Source organism: Dendrobates tinctorius, unplaced genomic scaffold, assembly GCF_039654945.1.
Source record: "Dendrobates tinctorius isolate UK_male_01 unplaced genomic scaffold, ASM3965494v1 ptg000038l, whole genome shotgun sequence".
In the NCBI taxonomy this organism is placed as follows: Eukaryota; Metazoa; Chordata; class Amphibia; order Anura; family Dendrobatidae; genus Dendrobates; species Dendrobates tinctorius.
The window spans coordinates 12,142,839-12,166,700 of NW_027361706.1; the positions used below are offsets into that span (position 1 = coordinate 12,142,839).

Genomic DNA, 23,862 nt, shown 5'->3' on the forward strand with positions numbered 1-23,862 from the left:
TTTTATTCAGCTTCCTATGAATAACGTGGCCATATAGACAGCTTTGAAAGGTCGATCCTCCTGACTGATTCCCTTTAAAGGGTTGCTTTCATGTTCTTTAAAAGTTATATGCTCGTAAAAGCAAGCAGCTTTCACAATTTACTTGATTTTTGTTCTCAAGAATAAATTTTTTTTACTTATATTTACTGCTTGTTGCACAGTCTGTCGGTGGTGGCCACTCTCCTAGGCAAGGAGCACAGCGCTTACAAGATCTTTCCAATGGAGCTTGTAAGCGCTGCTCTGTGGCTGACCGGACCACAAACAGCTTCTGATGCTACAGAAATAAAGCTAATATGCAAATAAAGTCCATGGAGCCTCATTTAAGAGTCTCAAACACGGAACTAGCCAGATCTTCCTCCAGGGAACGACCCAGCCAAGGGAGCAATGCACCTAGGATTTCACTGATTGAGCGCCTTTGCCGGCTGCCGCTGTGGTTTCTTTGACTGGTCTCCCTGAGGTCAGTGATTGTTTCGTGATGACAGAAATAAAGCGGACGCTGGTTGCCGCGTTGCAGAGCGCAGACTTCGATCCAGTGGCTTGACCATGCTGCTAGTTAGAACTGTCTATAAGTCTGTAGCACTGTGCCCCCCAACAAGCAGGAAGGCTGGGGAACACTGTGCTCCTGAACTGCAGTCATGAGAACCGTTAAGGTTCCAACCATGAGCAGCATGAATCAAAGTCCGGCTCCTGCATTGAAAACAACATGTACCTTTTAGTCTGAAATGCGTTGGTGAGAAAAACCTAGTTGACCATGCGGCTGGGGACGGGGTGCGTCCCCGGCGGCGTCTCTGACTAGACGGACAGGTCTCTCCAGTTAAACACTTATGGAGACATGTTATGGTCTAGCAGAGCGGGCGGGGAGACTCTATGACATGATGCTCAAGACAAAGCTGTATGGACCTGAATATTTAGAAAGATTTTCAGCTAAGATTTGTCGGCTACCTGAAAGAGGAAGAAACCTCTGTGTGACCACATGACCGAAAGACCAACTCATTGAGAGCTTAAATGGCTTTCACTGGTAGACGTCAGACCTGCGACTTCCTATCCCAGGAACCGAAGGCTGGAGACGTTCGGCACTCGTCTTTATACTGGCATCTGATGGGCAAAGTGCCTGTCCTGGTAGACCTCAGCAGCTCGATACAACTTTAACCTTACTGGCACTGTTTGTTCCGTAGTTGCTGTGTTAGACGTCCAGTGTAACCTCTGGGACCTCTCTCTTGTAGTGCCGAGGATGTGGTCACCAAGCTGAATGGCAGTCAGTTAACAGTGGAATATTTTGAAGACACTGGGTTTACAGAACCAATTCTGGTGCCAAAGAAGGATGGTCTGGGTCTCTCTGTGCCGGCGCCCACGTTCTATGTCAGCGATGTGGAAAACTATGTTGGTAAGTTGTCCGTCACAGTGATACAGTTATAGACGATTGTAGTCAAGCATTTGCATATCGTGTGTCTCGACATCAAGGGCTTCAATAGTTGCGTGCTTGAGATAAAACATCAAATACCCGGACTGGCTAGAGTCTTGATGACACTTGACTTTTCCTTGTATGTCAAAAATATGGCTAATGCGAGAGAGTGGTCCAGTGGACAACCGCTTTAAGTGTCAGAAAGAAATAATGTCATGCCTTCTGTGCTGAAGCTTTGGGCATCATTGGACCTTTCACGAGACAATGAACCCAAGCCTACCTGAAAGTCAACCAAAATATTCATTTCAGAAGAAGTCCTGGAGTATTCCGGATCGGCCATCACAGCCGCAATGGCTTGAACCCAATTTAACATTTTCGGTTGGCTTTGAAGAAGGTGGTTGCAGCATTAAAACCCACGAATATTAGTGTTCTGGAGGCCATTGTACATGAGGTTGGGACTAAGACTCCTCAGGACCGCTGCGGGGCTTGGTATAAGGATATGCATCTTGTTTGCAGCAGGTCACCAGCCAGAGGTCCTCTCCTAAGTGCAAAAGACACTTTTTTGTGGAGCAGATGGACAATTCTGAGTAGTCGCTAAACGTGGCTTTTTGAGTGGAGTTTTTAGACTTTTTATGTAAACTCGTGTTGAGTTATTTAAGTTCTTGTTTGATTGGTTTATTGTATTTGACTGCAGACTTGTGAATCCTCAGTGTCGGGACTCTCCGATGCCGGCATCAGGAACTGGCAGGCAGTTGACCGAAAGTATGCGATTTGCATACATGCTGTCACGTAACGACTAGACGTGCGCAGCATCGCTCAATACAGGTGGATTCAGTGAGGCTGGCCACGTCTAGTCGTAGTGTGGTCGGAAGTATGCAAGTCGTATGAATTCTCACTCTCTGTGCGCACTGTGAGGATTCCCGAGTCTGCAGTCTGATACAGTGACTGCATACCCTGTTTCCAAGCCTGGACAACCCCTTTAAAGAGCACGGTTTACCACTCCTGACACATATTGTATAAAGTCGTGATAAATAACAATTCTGGCCCTTATTTTCTTAAAACTCTACTTTGCGTTGTTCCTCTGTTATGTCTCCTGTAAATTTCTGAATAAAGTGACCACTGATTGATAGTAATTCCTTTATTGATAGGGTGTGCCCTGCATTGATTGGACCGTATCAGGGACACGCCCCCAACTGGGAACACCCACTTGTCAATTTGTTTATCAATTTCTAGGCAGATTAATAGAGGAACAGTACAACACAGAGCTATAAGAATGGTACTTGGTATGTAATGAGAATTTTAATTATTACTTATGTCAGGCGTAGTCACCGCTCCTATTTAAAGGGGTTTTCCACTTGTGCCCAAACGCTTTTTACATATGAAATTAAAAAAAACAGATAATTCTCGTCTTCCTCCGGGTCCAGCGACGTCTCCGCAGCTGATCTGGTCTCTGCATATCGACTAACGTGGTGACGTCACGGCTGCAGCTCACATAACCGCTGCAGGCAATCACTGAGCTCAGCGATTCATTCCGTCTACATCAGCAGAGCAGCTGAGTTCGGTGATTGCCTGCAGCGGTGATGTGTGACGAAACCGCTCCGGCCAATAAGCTGAGATCAGAGCAGCAGCTCTGGACCCCAGGAACGGTGAATACTATCATTATTTGTTATTTTGTATATGTAAAAGTGTTTGGGCACAAGTCTTTTTTTTTTTAAAGTGGAAAAGCCCTTTAAATTAAGCTGCCTTAAAGGGGTTTTTGCGTAACACTGATTTTTTTTTTAAAACACTTACTGAAATAAGTAACAATCCTCCTCTGCACTTTTCCAGTCCTGCTGGTCAGCCTGTTCAGTTCCTTGTAGACTTGTGACTGCTGCAGCCAGTCATTGGCCGTAGCCGGGACCAACACTTTACTATGACTTTTCCCTTTTGCATGAGCCCCAGCTGTGAGTTTTCCTTCCGATTACGTTATTGGAGTGTGACATCTATCGGATACAACGCACTCGCCCTAGCGGCTCTCTTACCTTGGTTTTGCAGGTCCCGAGCGGGTGGTTGATGTTACAGATGTCACAAAGCAGAAGGACTGCAAGATGAAGCTGAAGGAGTTTGTGGATTATTACTACAGCACGAATAGGAAAAGGGTTCTCAATGTGATCAACCTCGAATTCTCTGACACCAGGTGAGCGCGGCCGACACGCGTCCCCAGCGGTCCAGCGGCGTAATAATATTACACGTGGGGACAGATAAATTCAGCACACACCGTCATGTACTGCTGAATTTCAGAGCATAAGAGAAACCGCAATGCAACAAGTTCAGCTCAGCTACATATGTACATCCACACTTCTATTTACATCTAGGTGCACTATGAAGGGCCTTATCACAGTAGGACCTTCCTTTCCCCCCGGAGCTAAAGTTCATAATATGAAAAACTTTTTTTTTTTTTTTTTTTTATTATTATACAAATAACATAAAAAGGTGTCGTTTTCTGAGATATTTTCCCTTTAAATTACGAGTTCTCCAGAGTATGCGCAGCTGCTCTCTACCCTAACTAATAGACATCCATTCCAGAAAAACATGCTACATCAGCCACGGTGGACCGAGCCGCACGGAACACTAGTCGAACAGGAGGGTCCCTGGTGGCTTCTCTCCTAACGCTACAGATCTCTCCCTACATTCAAGTCTTTAGAGAGACCTATCAGTCACTGGCAGCGGGTGGAGAGAAGCCACCAGGGACCCACCTGTCCGACTAGCATCCCATGCGGTCCGGTCCCCGGCTGGTTTTTAAAGTAGGATTTTATATGAAATGCTGCAGCGTTTCAGAGCCAAACATACGTGGCTGAAACCATGCGTCTGATACATGTTACGCGTGGATCGGGAAGCGCGTATCAGCTGTCAGGTCCCATTAAAGGGGTAATCTAGTCTGCATTACCCCAATGCTTTGGCTATATTCGTTAGTGCCATAGACTTAGGCTGGTTTCACACTAGCGTTATTTTGCGCTGCATTTTTGCGCATACATGCGCATGTGTCATTTTCCCCTATCTTTAACATGGGTGCGCATGGTCTAGCGTTTGCACGCGTTCGTACGCGTTTTACGTGCGCATGCGGTTTTTGTAGTGTGCGCCCAAGCGCGCCGGACGCTACCCGTTGCATTTTTGGTCCGTCCGACCTGTGTCAAAACGCATGCGCACAGAATGCGCAAAAAAACACATTACAGTCTATGGGAGCACAGATGTGCGCATGGACATGCGCACGTCTGCGTTTAAAAACGCATGCGTTTTAAGAGTAAAAATGGCTAAAAAATGGTTAAAACACATGCGCCAAAAAGCAGCAAACGCATGATGCAAAAACGCAGCGCAAAAAAACGCTAGTGTGAAACTAGCCTACGACTAGAGAAACTTGGTAGTGGGATCAGCACCGAGCAAATCAAGTGGATACCTGGTCATTTATGTAGCATACCCTTTAGTATAAGGTAATATATCAGCAGTGACACCTAATAACATGTTTCGGGGTAGACGGCTGAGCCATGCGACTCCCCGTGATTTCTGTGCACCTCCGACTGCTGATCCTGAGACTTTCCCATTTCCAGTTCAGGATTTGGAAATCTCCCATTACATTGTGTCTGCGTGAGAGTCAAAAGAGCCGCGTTCCCATTTGTTCCATCAGTCGGGGACCACAGGGACGAATCCCACCCTTGACATCACCTGCCGTGTCTTGGTGACCTCACCGATATGCCCTCCAGAAATGGTCACCATTTTTATTTGACCTCTTGTCTGCAGAATGTCCAGCTTCGTGGAGTCTCCGGAGATCGTGAAGAAGCTTTCGTGGGTGGACAACCATTGGCCCGACGACGCTCTCCTAGCAAAACCAAAAGTGACCAAGTATTGTTTGATATGCGTAAAAGACAGTTACACCGACTTCCACATAGACTCGGGAGGAGCGTCAGCCTGGTACCACGTGCTTAAAGTAAGCTGCCATGTCCAAAACGCTGCCACCAATCACAACCAAATATTAAATTACCTCTGAATGGACCCTTAGACGTAAGGTCTCAGCAGATAGAGAAGAGTGTGCGGGTGTTGCAGGAGGCAGTGACCCATCGTCTTATAAAGTTGTCAGTGATGGCAGAGCTGCAAGATGAAATTCTTTTTTTTTTTTTTTTTTTTGTTTTTTTTGCAGGGGGAAAAAATATTTTATCTGATCAGACCAGCATCAGCCAATATCTCTCTATACGAGCGCTGGAGATCAGCGGCCAATCACTACGAGATGTTCTTTGCAGATCAAGTAGACAAATGTTACAAGTGCACAGTAAAACAAGGGCAAACTCTGTTCATTCCTTCAGGTGAGACGAAGGCGCATTCCAGATAATCTCCGATCCTGAGACTACGGAACAAATGATATTCAAGGGAATCTGCCATCAGATCTTTGCTATATAAACCGAGAGCAGCATAACATAAAGGCTGAGACCCTGATTCCAGCTATGTCACTTACTGGGCTTTGTGTTCCTGTTTCAATGCAATCAGTGTTTTACCATTAGGAGATTATCACTACAGGACTAGATGTCACCTGCCTGCTGGTCCAACCACGCCCCCACCACTGATTAGTAGCTTTGTGCCTATGCACAATGTACACAGAAAGCAGCCAATCAGTGATTTGGGCAGTGTTATACACAGCTCAGCATTCAGAGAACTGCTAGATCTACAGCAGAGAAAGCTGTGTATCAAAATGACAGAGAATAGGGTTTTGTAATGCCCTATTAGAACGGAGCGACCGCTGCTTTCATTGTGTATGGGACTGCTGCAGATTGCCAGGAACACTTCCTTAGATATACTGCACATTCATTGTGTATTGGACTGCTGCAGATAGCTAGGAACAGTCCTATGGATGATGAATGCATGTACTGCCACCTCTTCATTTAATTCAGGCGTTTCAGAGCCCTATTCTCAGGATTATCAATGGGTCCTATCGGTGGGCCCCCAGCAATCAGTAAGTTGTCAGTTATCATGATACCTTGACGTTTGGGACAACCCCATTGACCCCTTAATGACTGGTCGAATAAATTTATTTTTATACACTTTTTTTGTCCCCTTATTCCAAGAGCGTTATTTTTTTTATTTCTTTTTCATTTTCCCTTTGACATAGCTATTTGAAGGTTTGCTTTGCTTGCGATATTGTTTAAAAAGAAATCATTCCTTTTACCATATAATTAGAGAATAATAATAATTCGATATGAAATGAACTGGAGAAAAAAAAACCTGCGATTCCGGCATTGTTTTTGAGTCCTTAAGATTAGTCCTGCAAATCATTAGGCTTTACACGTTGCTTTGGGCGGAGATGTACGTCGGCACATGGCACCACTGTGGCTCAGTGCTACGTGTCATTGTCTATTGTCCTCTTTCTTGCACTGGATTATGTAGATGTTCTCCAGGTTTCAGGGGGAATACTTTGGCAATGCAGCATCCATGCTTTGTCGGATTCTCCCTCCATGAGAATATACAGTATATACTGATTAATGTGTTCGCATTTCATTACATACTTCCTAAAGAAGTCCTCTGTTCTTCTTGCAGGGTGGATCTACGCAACATTAACCCCCGTGGACTGTTTAGCATTTTGCGGTCACTTCCTTCACAGCATGAGCGTGGAAATGCAGATGAGGTATAATGCAGCCTTACAACCACTTAACTGTAGTGCTGCGGAATATGTTGGCGCTATACAAATAAAAATTCTTATTTATTACAGTATTGTGGATGAATATTGATGGAATAGAACGTTTAATTGGGGTAAAAAAATGTCACTTTTGCATTCCCCCTGATCCTTCATGCTGTACAATACGCATCACACTAAAGTCGTCTAAACCCGCCAATATCGGCGGGATCAGTCGACGATCTAATGTGTATTGGGGGCAGTCCGACTCTTCCCAGACTGATTATGTGGGGGATAGAAGGATCCGGCATGTTGAAACCCAGTGACTGATTTTTTTTTTTTTGTTTGGGACCGAGTTAAGTTGCTGTTTGTCAGCGGCTCTTATGGAGAATATGGGCACTCGACTGAGCCGAGTGCTGCTCTGTATGGGGGAGCTCGTAGAGATAGCGGTCTGCTGAGTGATCATTCTGCCAATAGATAAGTGCGTTATTATTGATAACAAAGGTGCTTTTACTTTAATCTACTTTTGCAGCATTAAAAGACGTGATGTATACCGATCAGCGGCCATTTAATATCCTGTTTACACAGGCCGACTGGTTCAGATGCTCACAGAATAGATCACTCAGTGAGCAGAGGTTGCTATTGTTCTCGGCGGCACAGGTCTTGTTTACATAGGATGATGTGCTGCCGACAACGATTAATTTCTGGTTCTTTACACTGCGGAATTATTGTTCCTGGGAATGCTCATTAGCGTGGAGTCAATATTGGCTGTCAATCACCCGATCAAGTAGGAAAAACGTCATTTGCCGGCTGATGTGTGGCCTGTATCGACTCCACGATTATTGTGAATGCTTCTTCGTGATTATCGTGCAGTGTAAATGCACTTTTAATGTTCGGCATTCTAGTGCACTGGGCACGGGAAACTATGTAAGGCTGGTTTCAGACTAGCGTTTTTTAGCGCTGCGCTTCGTGCGCATCCATGCGCATGTGTCCTGCGCCCTATCTTTAACATGGGGGCGCCTGGTCTAGCGTATGCACACGTTCGTATGCGTTTTCGTGCGCATACGTTTTTGTAGTGTGCTCCTAGGTGCGCCGGACGCAAACTGTTACATTTTTGGTCCGTCCGACCTGTCTCAAAAAAAACGCATGCGCACGGAATGCACAAAAAAAAACCACATTACAGTCTATGGGAACGCAGGCGCGCGCATGGATATGCGCACGCCTGCATTTAAAATCGCATGCGTTTTAAGCGTTAACATGGCTAGAAACTGGTTAAAACGCATGCGCGTGCAAAACGCATGATGCATTTTTTGCATGTGATTCTATTGCGCACCAAGCGCAGCGCTAAAAAACACTAGTGTGAAAGTAGCCTAAATGGCCGCAATCAGGTTTATCCCTAATCATAATAACCAGCACCAGCAGATGTGTTTGACTCCCTATAGACGACCTGTCGTGATGATACGCCATTCATTTGCAAAATTCAGATAACCCGCTTAAAAGGAGTTTCTTCAGGAGCGCACTACTCGCCTGCCTTCCTGCCTCCTGCTTGCTGGTAGGCGGTTCACTCCTGAATGATTGACAGTTCGGACCAGTGGCATTGTCTTGCTTTTCTCCAGCGCCTCAAGCAGAGGCAGCATCGGAGGAGCGCAGGGGCATCCTAGGTGGCCAGATCTATAGAGTCGGTCCGTTTCAGAACGGCACTCTTGCAAACAACTGTGCTCCAAGCCTGGGTGATCGGCCACTGCTGATAGACTGCAGCAGTGGTCGGTAACCTAAGAAATGGGCAGTAATTTGTAATAACAAGTAGATTGCATAGGTCAAATGTTGCAAACTTGAGAATGACCCTTTATTAAAATATTTAGAAAAAAAAAAATGCTACGGTAAAAGCCCGTATGACCATATTGTGTTTGCCGTCACCAATCCCACAGAGCATATGAGGTAGAAAAGAGACTGAAGATTGTCAGCTTAACGCAGTTCCCAAACTATGAGACGGCCTGTTGGTACGTGGGAAGACACCTACTCGAGAAGTTCAAAGGTATGTGAAAGGGTGAGATTATTCCAGAAAACTAGTTGTAGACCTTTTTTCAGAATTTCTCACTTTGACTCTGAGTCTGATTATCGATCATTTCCAGTCTGCCACTTTGACGTCTGTGACCCAGAACTTGCACTAACCATCACTTGTCTTGTATTTCTCCAGCATTACATAAGTCGGGGAAGCAGCCAGCGCCTCACCTTGTGCAAGGGGCCAAAATACTGAATGGAGCCTTTAGATCATGGACGAAAAAACACGTACGTTTTCTCTGTTATAACCCCTACGTATCGCTCTAAGGGCTTGCTCACACTGGCGTTGGCGAGAGAATCGGGACCTTTCTTATTATGACGCTCGGATCAAACTCTGTCAGAGTTTCATCCGATTGTCATCTGAGTGTGATCCCATTCTCTTGCATGAGAGAATCTCAGCACAGGTGCTGTGAAGATGGACGGAATTTCTCCATCTTCTCCATTGTCTCCATCTTCTCCACTGTCTCCATCTTCTCCATTGTCTCCTTCTTCTCCACTGTCTCCTTCTTCTCCACTGTCTCCTTCTTCTCCACTGTCTCCTTCTTCTCCACTGTCTCCATCTTCTCCACTGTCTCCATCTTCTCCACTGTCTCCATCTTCTCCACTGTCTCCATCTTCTCCACTGTCTCCATCTTCTCCACTGTCTCCTTCTTCTCCACTGTCTCCTTCTTCTCCACTGTCTCCTTCTTCTCCACTGTCTCCTTCTTCTCCACTGTCTCCTTCTTCTCCACTGTCTCCTTCTTCTCCACTGTCTCCTTCTTCTCCACTGTCTCCTTCTTCTCCACTGTCTCCTTCTTCTCCACTGTCTCCTTCTTCTCCACTGTCTCCATCTTCTCCACTGTCTCCATCTTCTCCACTGTCTCCATCTTCTCCACTGTCTCCATCTTCTCCACTGTCTCCATCTTCTCCACTGTCTCCATCTTCTCCACTGTCTCCTTCTTCTCCACTGTCTCCTTCTTCTCCACTGTCTCCTTCTTCTCCACTGTCTCCTTCTTCTCCACTGTCTCCATCTTCTCCACTGTCTCCATCTTCTCCATTGTCTGTCTGTGCGCGTACATTTGATTGCATTTGGATGACATCCGAGTGCAGTCCTATGTTTCACACGCACCCATAGTCTTGTATGGGTGCATGTGATACAAATATCGTTGCCATTTCCACCATGCCCAATCAGCATAAGCAAATAATCCAGATCTGTACTGCCCCATAGTATAACACTGGGCCAAGTGCTATCCGATAAAACATCGTACAGGACTCAGCCATGTTATACGGCAGTGAGAGCGAGCCCTAATAATCATACATCCTTTTATTTTCTTATTTAATGGGGTATTTAATGTTTACATAAATTAAGATTAAAGTGATTGGCTACTACTTCATATCGTAAGGATTGGCCATCAAAATGTGATTGGTGGTGGTACGACACCCGGCACCCCGCCGATCAGCTGTTACCGGCGGTAACATTCGGGAATTTCTGGCACCCTCAGATGATTTGTGAGGATGCCAGTTGTCGTTCTCCTACCAATCAGAAATTGGATAGGCTATCAATAAAAGAAGTAGTGGCCAACCCTGTTAAAGGGGTTGTCTCATCAGAACATGATTGGAGAGCTTATGTAGCAAACGTTAGACATCTACGTATTATATCAGGGAGGCATACTTTTTTTTTCTGGTCCAAGGGTCACCCTGTCAGATTGAACCAATCCCGATCCGAGGGTCAGATTGAACCAATCTTAATGGCCACAAGAAAACTTTTTAAAGGGTATTGTCATGTAAGACATTATGTTCGATTGGAATAATATGCTTATATGTCTGATTGGTGCCAGTTTCACTCCCAAAAAGGGACCATTCACCCCTGGTGACATTTTTTGGCAAGTGCTGCATCATGGGGAATCCTAATGGTGTGTAATGCACCCATCGTTAGGATTCAGCTCCGCGTGTTCGTATTACGTGCCGATTAGAGTCTCTGGCGCATCTCGTGATGTTTTGTTGAAAGACGCAGCTGAGACTCTAATCGGAATTCGATTGCAAGTTTCCAAATCAAAAACTTGCCGACACGTGACGACCTGTGGAGCCAAATCCCGTGACCTCTGGATCTGCATGTCACCTCCTCATCTTTCGGATCGACAGTCCCCAATCCCTGCAATTCTTACGTTTGCCATCATCTGCGATAGACGTCAAATCCAGGAAGTCATTCTACTGTGTCTCCAGTGGGTAACACAGTACAATTTTGTCTTTTAGGCCCTATTAGAACATGAAGACGAACTTCCGGAACATTTCAAACCCTCCCAGATAATCAAGGACCTCGCCAAAGAAATACGGTTAACAGAGGTGGGTCTTGACTGTAGCTGACAGCTGAGACATTGGCAGCACAGTTAGGTTTATTTTTTTTATTTTTAAATATCAGCAGCAATTGTGATTTTGTAGATTTGTTGCAATTACTATAAGATGGTTCATTTTTTTTTTTTTTTTTTTTTTTTTGCTAAGACCTTTTTTTTTTTTTTTTGCAGAAATTTCTATGGCAGAAAGATGTATTCTGTGTATCTATAAGGGTCAGTTTCTGCTTCTGCAGCACCTGCATTAATTTCTGCCATGATGATTCCGATACAGCTGCAAATCTGTGACCGAGCTGTAGTTAGCATTTCTTTACCGGCTGCATGTCTCTCTGCTTTTAGACAGGCGTGACACATGAAGGAATTGCCTAACAGGTAATACCTGCATGTGTTGCAGCTGTTGAACAGCAGAGAGACATGCAGCCGCCGGGACTCGAACATATTATTCGAGCACGCCAAAGTCACTCGGTTAGCACCTGCGCATGCGCCGATAACACCTTATTTGAACACGTTCGCTCATCACTAGTCAGGACTTCTGTCCTTTGATTGCAAACAGTGATCTTGAAAATGATGAGGAACGGATGAAAAAAATGTCTTCACTCCTCTGAGCAATGAAGTTTTTTTTCCATGTCCCTCAAGTGTTAATGAAGCTATTAGTACTGCTGTCTCCCTCAACTCTCCACACTTGCTCATTTTGGCTGTGCTTGGATATTAGCGGGGCCATGAGACCTTCCTCCTGACATCCGCGACTCTTCCTTTGATTAGCCAGTCATTGTTGCGGGATACATATGTGACGTCGCGCCAGGCTGGCTACTCAACAGTAGAGCCGTCAAGTAGTAGGCCATACCCAGGCTCCCATCCAGTGGCCACAGATCAATGACGAAGCCGATGGACCAGGTCCTGCAAAGGGATTTGTACCAACTCTAGTGATTGTCCTATAAGGCGTAGGTGAGAGACGTATGTCAGATGTCTCCAGAGCTGTTTCAACAGGTGAAGTTTAATTTTAGATGTTGTCACCACTCACCACTTTTTATTCTTCTGTTTTTAGAATGCATCGAAAGTCAGTAAAACGGACATTTGTGCCAACACGATTCCTGAGGGGAACAACATTTCGGAGAAAATCGAGAAAGAAGAATCCCCCTCACCTGTGCCAGACTCCCCTCCACCTGTGGAAAAAGTTCTGAAAAAAAAGACTCCTAAGAGCGAAAAGTTACCCAAGCCTCCAAAACCCCCCAAAGAGATAAAACCTCCAAAAGGTGCCAAACCGCCCAAAACTCCGAAACCTCCCAAACCACCTAAAAATAAAGAGGGAGGAAAAAAGAAGACGAAGAAGGGCAAAGATTCCCCATTTTCAGCGCCCGACTCCCCTGACCTTGATGTTCTGGAGGCCCACACTAAGGACGCTCTGATTAAAGTTGACACACCAAAGAAGGGGATAGTGAGTATACAGCTCCTGTACATGTGTCCCCATTATAAAGTGATCTCTCTGGCAACGGAGCATCAAGACTTTAGCACTTGATGTTACAATATATATTATTATCAATGCTTGTGTGCGATTCCTTATGACTAGGAGACAGAGGAAATATCCTCTGTTTCCCATTGTTAGCATTATACCCCATACCCTACACATATTTTTAAGTACTTGGTGAACTCAAGGATTACTGGCCACAGTTTCAGGAAACAACAAATGTGCATAGTTATATTGGTCAGACTCCGACCCTATCTTCCGTATTGAAGCATCCAATGAGCGTGTGCAAAAGCGACTGAACGGAGGGGATCAGGGTCATCTGTGACATCGCCTATTGTGATTGGTAGATCCTGTGTTGTTAGCTGTGTACAGAGGTGTTACCATTAATTACAATCCTGCCTCTGATGATATTGAGACTATGGAAAAACTCTTCCTGAATGGATAGGAAATATGAGTCTAAAATGGCTTTAGTGGCCGGTGTAAAAATTGCAAGATTGCTAATTTTGTGTATTAATAAAGATAATGATATGAAAAAAAATGCCATAAAAATACATGTAACACAAAAATCTGATTTAAATAATCGGTCATTTTCAGAAAATAGCCTATAACAAACGGTGGCCTTACAATTTGTATAACTGTCAGCCACGTGCTCATTCTGACATATAAATGGATTGACAGACAGACAAGTAGGGAGGCAGGCAGGCTGGGGGTCGGGGAGACAGGCAGGCCGGGGGTCGGGGAGACAGGCAGGCCGGGAGTCGGGAGGCAGGCAGGCCGAGTAGCAGGGAAGTTGCCAGGCAGGCCGGGGGTCGGGGAGACAGGCAGGTCGGGGAGACAGGCAGGCCGGGAGTCGGGAGGCAGGCAGGCCGAGTAGCAGGGAAGTTGCTAGGCAGGCCGGGGGTCGGGGAGACAGGCAGGCGGGGAGGCAGACAGACAGGGAGGCAGACAGACAAACAATTAGACAAACAAGTAGACAGAAAGTAGACGGGCAGACGAATATACAGATGGTTAATTCAATAAATATTGGATAGTTTATTCTAGAGATAGATAGCTGAGACAGCCACAAATGGGTTTTAACTAATGAAAATCACTGCACACTCTAATAGAGAATTTTTGCAACAAATGTATTCAAAGTTCAACAATTAGCCATGATGAATGCCATGAAAAAAAATTTTTTTAAACCGAAAGCCCAACGTTTCGACCCTTAATCATGGGGTTACTATGGAAACAAAGCAAAGACATAAGAGATATTAAAAACAATACTGTATAACAAAAAAAAGAAAACAAGAAAAGAAAAAACAAATGATTATATAATTCAAATAATATATACCATTGAATCTAGAGGTTCACATATATATACTGTATATGCACACAGTGTGTTTAATGAACGGTTGCAGATACCCAGGTAATTCATTAGACAACAGTATATAATCAGAATAAAAAGACAGGTAATATTTGAACGAAATACATCAATGGGTCTCTATTCTTCCCTTCTCTATACTCTCCTGGAACCAAGGTAAGCAATTATACTGTTCCTACCTTTGTCCCATTTCGATCAAATATTACCTGTCTTTTTATTCTGATTATATACTCTATTAGCGTGTGCAGTGATTTTCATTAGTTGATTTCTTGGGGCTCCATAGCGTGTTCCACCAGCACCTCGCCTTTTATGACTTGAGTGCACACCATTCTCCTCCTACAAATGGGTTTGTATTTCAGGCCTTCATACACATTAGATGAAAGTTTGCTGAACCCACTGATTTCATTGCAATTCTGCATATTAAATTTTAACATCGGATCATTTGTCCATCAGCTCTTTCCTTTTGGCCACCTCGTGGTCTGTACTAGGTTGGGTGGACTACATAGTGTGGATTTTAAGGATAGGCACCATGAGCTGTAGGTCGGTTACTTCTGACCTGACCTTGGCCGACATGTAGTCCCTGAATGTGGTACTGATAAATCACTGTTTCTCCTTTTCGGTATTTACGGCTGTTTCTCTTTTTTTTTAGACTCCTAAAGAAGAGATGAGTGTCCCGAACAAAGAGGAACCGGCTAAACAGAACAACGAGATCGAAAAGTTTGAGATCCGGGAGCAGAATAAGATCAAAACAGAGGCAAAGTGGAAATATAAGGTACGGTATAGTATACTTATAGGAGCGCCGGGGAGATTTCTTCAAAACTTAGGACATAAAATGGGAGGGGAGCTTTAGGATTGTTGGCAAATACCAGCCGAACATTGTTTTAATTTTCGAACTTGCTTTAGAAAAGTAAAACCTTTAGCCAGTGCAAGATCGGGCCATTTACCCTTTCTCCTTCCTCCTTTTCTCTCCAGTTTTTTTTTTTCATACATGCTATATAAGGAATGGTAAAACTTTATCTTGCTTGGATAGTCAAGTATTTTTTCTTTTTTTATGCGATACATGGTGTTCGATTTTTATATTATTTTCATACTTTCTTTTTTTTTATTATTTGCTGATACTGGTGGGAAAATGTAAATATGTGTTTTTTCACATTTTTTTATGACCACAAAATGTCACTAAAATACATTTTAAAATGTGTTCCGCATTCCGTAACAATTATTTTTATACTAGATGGTGGCCCGATTCTATCGCATCGGGTATTCTAGAGTCTCTGTGAAAATAAAAAATAGTTAAATGCTCACCTTCCGACGGCCCCCAGACTCTTTCTCTTGTCTCCATGCTCCCGGCATCTTCCGGTTCCAGTAATGCTTTGCGCGAAACACTGCTGATGACGTCGTGCTCTGGCGAGAGTGACGTCATCTCTGGTCCTTCTCGCTAAGCATTACTAGAACCAGAAGATGCTGGGCGCGTGGTGACAGGAGGGACAGAGTCCGGGGTCCGTCGGAAGGTGAGTATATAACTATTTTTTATTTTAACAGAGACTCTAAAATACCCAATGCGATAGAATCGGGCCACCATCCAGTGTATTATACTCCTGTTACACCCGGAGCTGCTGTCACTGTTCTGCTGTTACCTAATGTATTGTACTCCAGTTACAGCCAGAGCTGCAGTCACTGTTCTGCTGTTACCTAATGTATTTTACTCCAGTTACACCCAGATCTGCAGTCACTGTTCTGCTGTTATCTAATGTATTGTACTCCAGTTACTCCCAGAGCTGCAGTCACTGTTCTGCTCTTACCTAATGTATTATACTCCTGTTACAGCCAGAGCTGCAGTCTCTGTTCAGATCTTAAGTAATGTATTGTACTCCAGTTACACCCAGAGCTGCTGTCACTCTTCTGCTCTTACCTAATGTATTGTACGCAAGTTACACCCAGAGCTGCAGTCACTGTTCTACTGTTACCTAATGTATTGTACTCTAGTTACACCCAGATCTGCCGTCACTGTTCTGCTGTTTCCTAATGTACTCCTGTCACACCCAGAGCTGCAGTCACTATTCTGTTCTTACCCTAATGTATTGTATATGTACAGGACTGTGTCTGTGTAATGAGCGACGCAGCAGTGATGCCTTTAATGGCTTTAATGTGCTTGTACAATAAGTGATGTGGCCATGTTGCCGCGACGACTAAGCGACTGTTGCTGATTGGTCACGGCCTAACTGCCGCAACCAATCAGCGATGCAGGATTTCGGTTACAGACAGACATGATAAGACAATTATATGTGGTTTCATGTTTTTTGATGAGGAAAGAGCTAACAACAGCTATTTGGATTGTCAGCGCCATTTTTTTTATATTCTTTTTCCTGCTTTTCATTCATTCATTTCACATATTGTGCCCTAATAAAGTCGTAAAAGACCATTGGGTGGCATTTCAATATTTAAATACTTTTTTTCTGATTTCCCCTGTAACTGTGGCATGTATTCAAGCCCCAGTTACAGGGGAATTTTAACCTCCTACCTGCATTGTAGTGTTGAATGGGTCTCCTAAAACAGCAGCATCTCCTGCTGTGATCACATGACCACTGGGTTCGGAGGAGGAAGTACTGTCAGAGCTCCCTGTTACTGCATGCACAGCGCTAAACCAAGTGATTGGGAAGACAACTGTGTATGATAGCGGGCTCTTCGCTAAAAATTAATCAAATGATAAAATTTAAAAATGAATAAAAGCTGCCTACTCTTTGCAAGCAGGAACCTCTCACTGAGACCATCGTTTTAGCATTACTCCATCAATAGTTTTTTTTTGTTTTTTTTTAAAGATATGTTGTGAAAAAAAAAATATATCTTTTCAACACTCGGATTAGTTTTGTTGCTTGGTCTCCGTTGCCGTTACATTAAACCCGAACCAGTAATTTTACTTCTCTGCCACATTGTATCTGATACGTGGTAAATTACATATAATTATCACTTTTCCTATCATCGGTCTCAGATCTGCAGGAAGTGAAAGAAAGCGAAGAAATAAAACCTATTAGTCACTGGAAAAATCTGACTGTTTGCATAGATGCTTGGTGCCCAGGGAATATGTGGAGGATTCTTTTTTTTTTTTTTACTTTCTACATTTTGTTGTTCAATTTTAATTAAGGGAAACTATTAAAAAGCCATTATTGCATCAGGTCAACCCCTAAGGGCTCATGCAGACATCCGTGCATGTCCGGTCCGAGCACGGTATGGCGGTGACTCATGACATTCCGGACGGGAGAGTCACGGCCAGGACGTGGATTGCAGTGCATGCTTGGACTGATCTGCACGGACGTTAGGATCAACTTTTGACGCTCAAGCTGTCTTGAAACTACGACTCCTGGCAATCTATCGGGGCATGTTGCTCACAACAGCTGGTACGCCAAAGGCTGCTGATCCCTGGCTTCCTCCGAGTGATGTGGAAATGTAATCAGTCGGGGGGAAAAATGGGTTGATGGCGCACTAGAATGCAAGATTCCACACACAGCGGCTTCCACTTTAGGTCCGCCATATTTGTAGCCACCTGAGCTGAGAGTTTATCAAAAACGACCCGTCACCACTACTTGGGTATCTGTTTTAATAATTACTTGTATTCAGTATGAAATAACAATCCTGTGCCATGTTTTTTTTTTTTAATTAACTCCATGTTATCGTTGTTGTGTTGTCTGTAGTCCCTCCTGGAAATGTATGAATAAATTGACAACTGGGTGCTGCCATTTCCTTCATCAAGGGGGGGGGGGATATCCATACACTGACATCTCAGCACTGATTGGACAGCTTCTGGGTGTGTAGTGACACACCCCCTACTGGAAACACCCAGCTGTCTGTCTATTTTTATACATTGTTAAGAGGAGTATCAAAAAGAAAAAATGGATCAGAGCTGTTATATTATGAGGAGTACAAGGACTTACTAAAACAGGAGAGGTGACAAGTTGCCTTTGAAGGGGTATTCCCTTGCCCATGATCCTATCCCAATATGTAGTAGGTGTAATAGTAATAATATTAGCAAATACCTCCAATTAGAAATGTAGAATAGTTCTTCTGATTCGCTTTATCGATTACCCCATGTGCAGGGCATTACAGTAGCTTAGCTAAAAAGCTGAAAACAAGTTATCTTCTATCAGCTGGATAGATGATAACTTATTGAGCCGCTGAGACCTGCACCGAACTGCAGCGGCATTGCACTTTTTCGACCGCCGATACATTTCATCACCTGTGGGTCTGTGCTCCATCTTTTTTTTGGTAGCCACATAGAGATTGGATAGGATTGAGCGGTAGTTTGGCATCCGACCTGCCGCTCCATTTTGTAACTGGGATAAAAGTTCCTCATTCTACCAAGTAGTTGGACACTCACCGATCAGCAAGTTCTCACCTATATAGATGACTCATTTTTTTTGCACTGGATCACTCCTTTAACCTTCAGTTAGTAGCAACAAAATACTTACACTGTCGCGCGCACCTCGCCGTGGCACGTGTAGTCGACACAACGTCTCGCGATCCACTGAAGAGGAAGGGGCATTGAGCTTAGAAGCTACAAAAATGACATCTACGTACCTTCCATAGTTGCGGAAATATGACAAAAACAAACTCGCTTGGACCACAAACGACTAATTAAAGGTTAGGAACACATCTGCTGCCACCTTACTGCTGTCCACTATTGATATAAATGAGACTCGGCAATTTTTATCTTTATTTTATTTTTTTCATTAATGCGCCATGAAATCAAGAAGTAGCGTCTTCCTCAGTATATGTGACGCAACGCGGGATGTCTCCACACTCCAGCAATGAACTGCAAAATAAAAAAGGAGAAACATTATTCTATCTAAAGTACAGGGCGCTGTATTCCCGACCTTATTCCTTGTGTCTCTAAAAAGAAAAATGAATTTGAATTGCAATTTTTCATTTTTCCTAAACGACTCTTATTGTTCTCTAAAGCAATTTGGTGCTAACATAAAAATGAGATTGCTACATTAATGTAGACGGGTGTGCGCATTCGTCGTAATGATGCGCAGCACTTGGCAGACGGAAATAAACTTTGTGCCGCCGTGCGCCAAATGTGTTTACAGTAAAGTGTAATTGCGCAAAACGGACCCGTTTGTGATAAACGTGAAAGCAATCATGGTGGGATGTTTAACGGGAACCGCACCGGAAATCTGATTAACCCATTTTCTTCCTTACGTTGCAGAACAGTAAGCCAGATTCCTTACTAAAAATGGAAGAAGAGCATAAAATACAGAAAAGCCCCTTTTCTTCTCTTAAGGATAGCAAATTCAAGTTCTCTTTCTCGGGGAAGAAACTCTTCAGGTTTGTGATGTTTTAAGAAAGAATATAAATGTAGTTCAGGTATGCCAGCCGTACCCCTGCTCACTTCTTTCATGTTAGGCCATGTTCACACTTGCGTTTTAACATTCCATTTATTACCTTTTTGGGAACAGACAAAAGGAAATAATGTAAAAAAAAAAGGATCTGTTGCATAACTAATGCAAATGAAAGAGAAGAAAAAGCTCATGACGCCAAATTTTTCCATTTTAATAACTGACCTGTAACAAAGCCCAGACGGACCCCGTAATAATCAGCGGGACCCCTCTGCTTCCATTTGTATCAGTTATACGACAGATCCAGTTTTTAGAACAATTCCAATTTATCTGTTCCTAAAGACGGAATATATGGAAAGTGTGAATGTGCCCGTAGGTGTCTTCGTTTCTGCAGATCTGTGCGCTAATGTACGTGAAAATCCATTTTTTAGTCGTCCTGATTGCCTTGTCAACAGTAGGTTGGAAATCTTCAGGCAAAAACTGAAAGTGGGGGTATATACACATGGATAATTTCCATTGGGGTGCTGCTTCCAGTTTATTGCGCCATGTGCAGAAATCCCTGCACGTCCATCCTTGACTGGTATCAATGATTTCATTAATGGTTGTCTGAGGAGTGTTCTGCCTTGGTAAAAGCACTTGGGAACACAAATTATCAAGATCTGCTGCTGGCAGCTCCCTGCTTGTGCAATTTTCAACCATTTCTCCAAAGTGTTCCAAGTGCATTTTTCAACATGACAGCTCCAGGTCGTATGTTGCTCGGGCTGCTGTAAGCAGCGTTCATGGCCTAAATCTGCTACCATGACCTGCAGCGTCTCCAAACTTGTCTCTCATCGAGCACATCTGGGACATCACTGGTTGACAATTGTAAAGGCGGCTACCAGCAGCGGATCTTGATGATTTGCCCAAGTGGATTCGGTGGCAGAACATTCCACAGACAACCTTTAATAACCGTTTTGATAGCAACCAAGGTTGTAATTGTAAGTACGGGGATTTGTATAATTCAAGATCTAGTAAATGCAAATAGATAAAAAAAAAAGGAAAAAATAACCTAGATAAAAAAAAATGATTATAAAGGGATTTCAGTCTTTGGCACTTATGCACTGAGATATTTGGGTTCGGCATTGACAGAGACAACGGAGTTTATTGCTACCTTCTTGTAGCCTGTGCGATATATCCAGTGGATCGGTGATAATTTATGTAGTAGATGAGATTATGCTTTTAAACATTTTCTAACATTGCCTTGAGGGTTTAAATGATGCCGTTATCAGAGACGTGGATAGATGACGGAGACCCCAGAACGTTGCATAAACCCACATCCCAGTGCTGTTGGCTGGGGGCTTTAACTATTCCCTTATCGTTCGCCCTTTTCATCCCTCACTTTCTTCATCATGTGAGTTTTTGTTATTTTGTAACCTACGGTTATTTTTCACAGTCATAAGGGAATCAAGCCCCAGAACAGCCCCAGCATCTTCGGATCCTTGCAGAATTTCAAAGAAGACAAAAACAAGCCGATCAGGGACGAGTACGAATACGTCTCCGATGACGGAGAGCTAAAAATCGACGAGTTTCCAATCAGGAGAAAGAAAATGACGACAAAGAGGGACTTATCATGTAAGATGTCACACAAATACCTGGAGCGTGGGTCAGCAACTCGCAGTACTACAACTCACAGGATGCCCTGTCAGTCAGAAGCTGTCAGGACATACTGGAAGATGTAGTTTCTCAATGGCTGGAGAGCTGCAGTGGCGCAGGTTACTGATTCCTGGCATAGTGCACGATTTAAAGTGGTTTTGAAGTTTTGGAAAACTATTATCCCCAATCTACATTTTTTTTTTTTTATAAAAACAATCCTGTTTTTCACTCACCTTCCCCGCGCCCAGCGCTGGGTCATGGTATTTTGTTATTGTCTGCAGCGCTGCAGCTAACATCGATGGCGCTGCCGCTAACATCGACGGCGCTGCCGCTAACATCGACGGCGCTGCCGCTAACATCGACGGCGCTGCCGCTAACATCGACGGCGCTGCCGCTAACATCGACGGCGCTGCAGCTAACATCGACGGCGCCGCAGCTAACATCGACGGCGCCGCGCCTAACATCGACGGCGCCGCGCCTAACATCGACGGCGCCGCGCCTAACATCGACATCGATTGGCTGCAATGGGGGTGACTAATAGTTGGTGTCCACTACTCGGATAACCCCTTTGTCCCCCCCTGTAAAATACAAAAACGTACTCTCGTCACCGTAGTCATTCTAGCGGTGTTGGCACTGGGTCTCCCAGGTCACGCGATCCCTGCTGCCTATTGGCCCTGGCGTCACTCTCCTCCTACGGACGTAATTGACATCCAGAAGAAGTGAGAGCTGCGGCTGCTTTCTCACTTCCTCCAGATGTCTTGAGTTGTCTGAAGATGTGTTACAGAGAGATGTCCTAGAAGGAGTGACAGCATTATGTCTCCTGTGATCACAACTTTTTCCAGAAAACTCTGAGAAGTTTTAAGTGACCCTTTAAATGCCAGCATACGGCTGTGTGTCATACTGGCGTAAAAGTGTCCTCTGTCAATAATTATGATTTTTGCGTCGTCATGATGTTAATCGCACCCGACGATTGAGCATTTTGCTTGATCGTCGGGTCATTACCAATTATTGGCTCATCTAAATGGACCATTACTCCAAGATAAGCAGAAGCACAACTGCTGGCACAGAAGCTTGGATCATCCTCCACTTGTGGCTGCACGGCAGATTACCAGCTGTTTTTCATTTTTCGGGCCGTGCGTCATTGCCGTGAATACTCTGCAAAATGAAAATGTCGCGTAAATGAATCGACGTATTTTTATTATTTTTTTTTTAACACAACCCGCGTAGTAAAAATGGAATAAAAAAATAATTGTGTTAAAAATAAACCGATCTGTAAATGAATCTGCAACTTACTTGTGATTTGTATCCAGTTTTATCAGATATAAAGGAAACGCCTCCTCTGGTGCCGCCTAAGAAACCCAAAGCCCTGGAAAAGAAGTATAAGGTATGGATCTTGTAGCTCCTATTAGGCAATTTTCTAGCGAATCGTTGTACTTATTAACCCCCATGCTGTTCCGTTAGAAAAATACTTAGAAGTTCAAGAATCTATATATTTTAGATGGATTCAACTGTGTACGGTGCAAACATTGCCATTTATATGCATACGTCTGACCAATGACTTCAGGGCTCCAATTGGATCCATAAATGTCTCAAAGGGGCAATCCTTATGTAAGGATCACTCCCGGCGAAACGGATTCACATGTATTGCTTAATGCAGGCACTTTAGGGAGGGGAGAGCACACCTGTGCACACTGACACTGCAGGAGCCCAGCACACTCTCATCGCTCTCTCCTGACGGCACCAGGCGCCCAGTACTGAGTGATCCTGTCTGAAGCGAGCTGCCGCTGCATTCACAAGAGGAATGAGAAAGCACTCGCCCTGCGCTGACACTGTGTGTGTGTGCTCTCTGCTCCTGCAGTGTCAGTGCGTGCAAGGCTAAGGATTCAATTCAGTCAGGGGCGATGTCACTCAGCCTAACTGGAGGCATGCAGGGCTGAGAATTCAATTCAGGCAGGAGCGATTGCACTAAGCTTTTGGCCACGTCAAGGGTACAACCGAAGATGCAATATTTGCATATGTAAAACATTTTATTTTTTTAATGGAAAAATCAAAGTAAGTAAAATTCACAGTACAAATATGATTCTTATAGGGGATGAGTATAAATGGTTTCCTTTGAGTTTCGTGGGGTGACAGACTCCATTCATGTATTGAGTTGTGCAGGAGTTATATTTCGGTGGGTGCTACAGTTCAGCTCAGCCATCAGTGTACAAAACTGTCCTGTACTCTACTGATAGTTTCTGCAGGAGCGGTGGTGGTACCGGGTGTCTGATCCTCACCAATCCAATGATGGTGAACTATCGTAAAGTTAGGTCTTCAATATCTAACATTAGATGAATGACGTACAAGGTTGCTAAGCTCGGCTGGATCGGCCGACCATCTGGGGTGTATGAGGGGGCCCTCCTGACTTTCTCCCAACAGATGAGTTTGGGGGAAGAGAAGGATCAGGTATTTAAAATTTCAGTTGCCGAGCCTTTTGTTTTCAGGGGAGATAAGCATCTGCCGCAGCTTTTTCCTCTCTCCCCGTTGAAAGCACATGAACGCTCAGCCGTATGAGTATGCGGGAGTCCGGAAAGACAGTTGTCTCATATGTATCAACAACTTTAGTCTTGGA

The 23,862-nt window shown here is 44.1% G+C and overlaps 1 protein-coding gene across 7 annotated transcripts in view; it reads left to right on the top strand.

Annotated features, from left to right (window-relative positions):
- PHF2 (PHD finger protein 2) overlaps positions 1-23,862 on the top strand; it is a 249,026-nt gene that overhangs the window by 177,387 nt on the left and 47,777 nt on the right. For all 7 annotated transcript variants that reach the window (XR_012231857.1, XM_073574213.1, XM_073574215.1 and 4 more), the window contains exons 4-16: positions 1,263-1,423; positions 3,476-3,617; positions 5,216-5,402; positions 5,613-5,775; positions 7,001-7,088; positions 9,005-9,111; positions 9,274-9,365; positions 11,370-11,459; positions 12,510-12,899; positions 14,939-15,061; positions 19,490-19,608; positions 21,052-21,230; positions 22,562-22,635. Coding sequence is in view for 6 of the 7 variants with exons in the window: in XM_073574213.1 (XP_073430314.1) it covers positions 1,263-1,423; positions 3,476-3,617; positions 5,216-5,402; positions 5,613-5,775; positions 7,001-7,088; positions 9,005-9,111; positions 9,274-9,365; positions 11,370-11,459; positions 12,510-12,899; positions 14,939-15,061; positions 19,490-19,608; positions 21,052-21,230; positions 22,562-22,635 (1,915 nt within the window). In the remaining variant the exon portion in view is untranslated. The remainder of the gene's footprint in view (positions 1-1,262; positions 1,424-3,475; positions 3,618-5,215; positions 5,403-5,612; positions 5,776-7,000; positions 7,089-9,004; positions 9,112-9,273; positions 9,366-11,369; positions 11,460-12,509; positions 12,900-14,938; positions 15,062-19,489; positions 19,609-21,051; positions 21,231-22,561; positions 22,636-23,862) is intronic.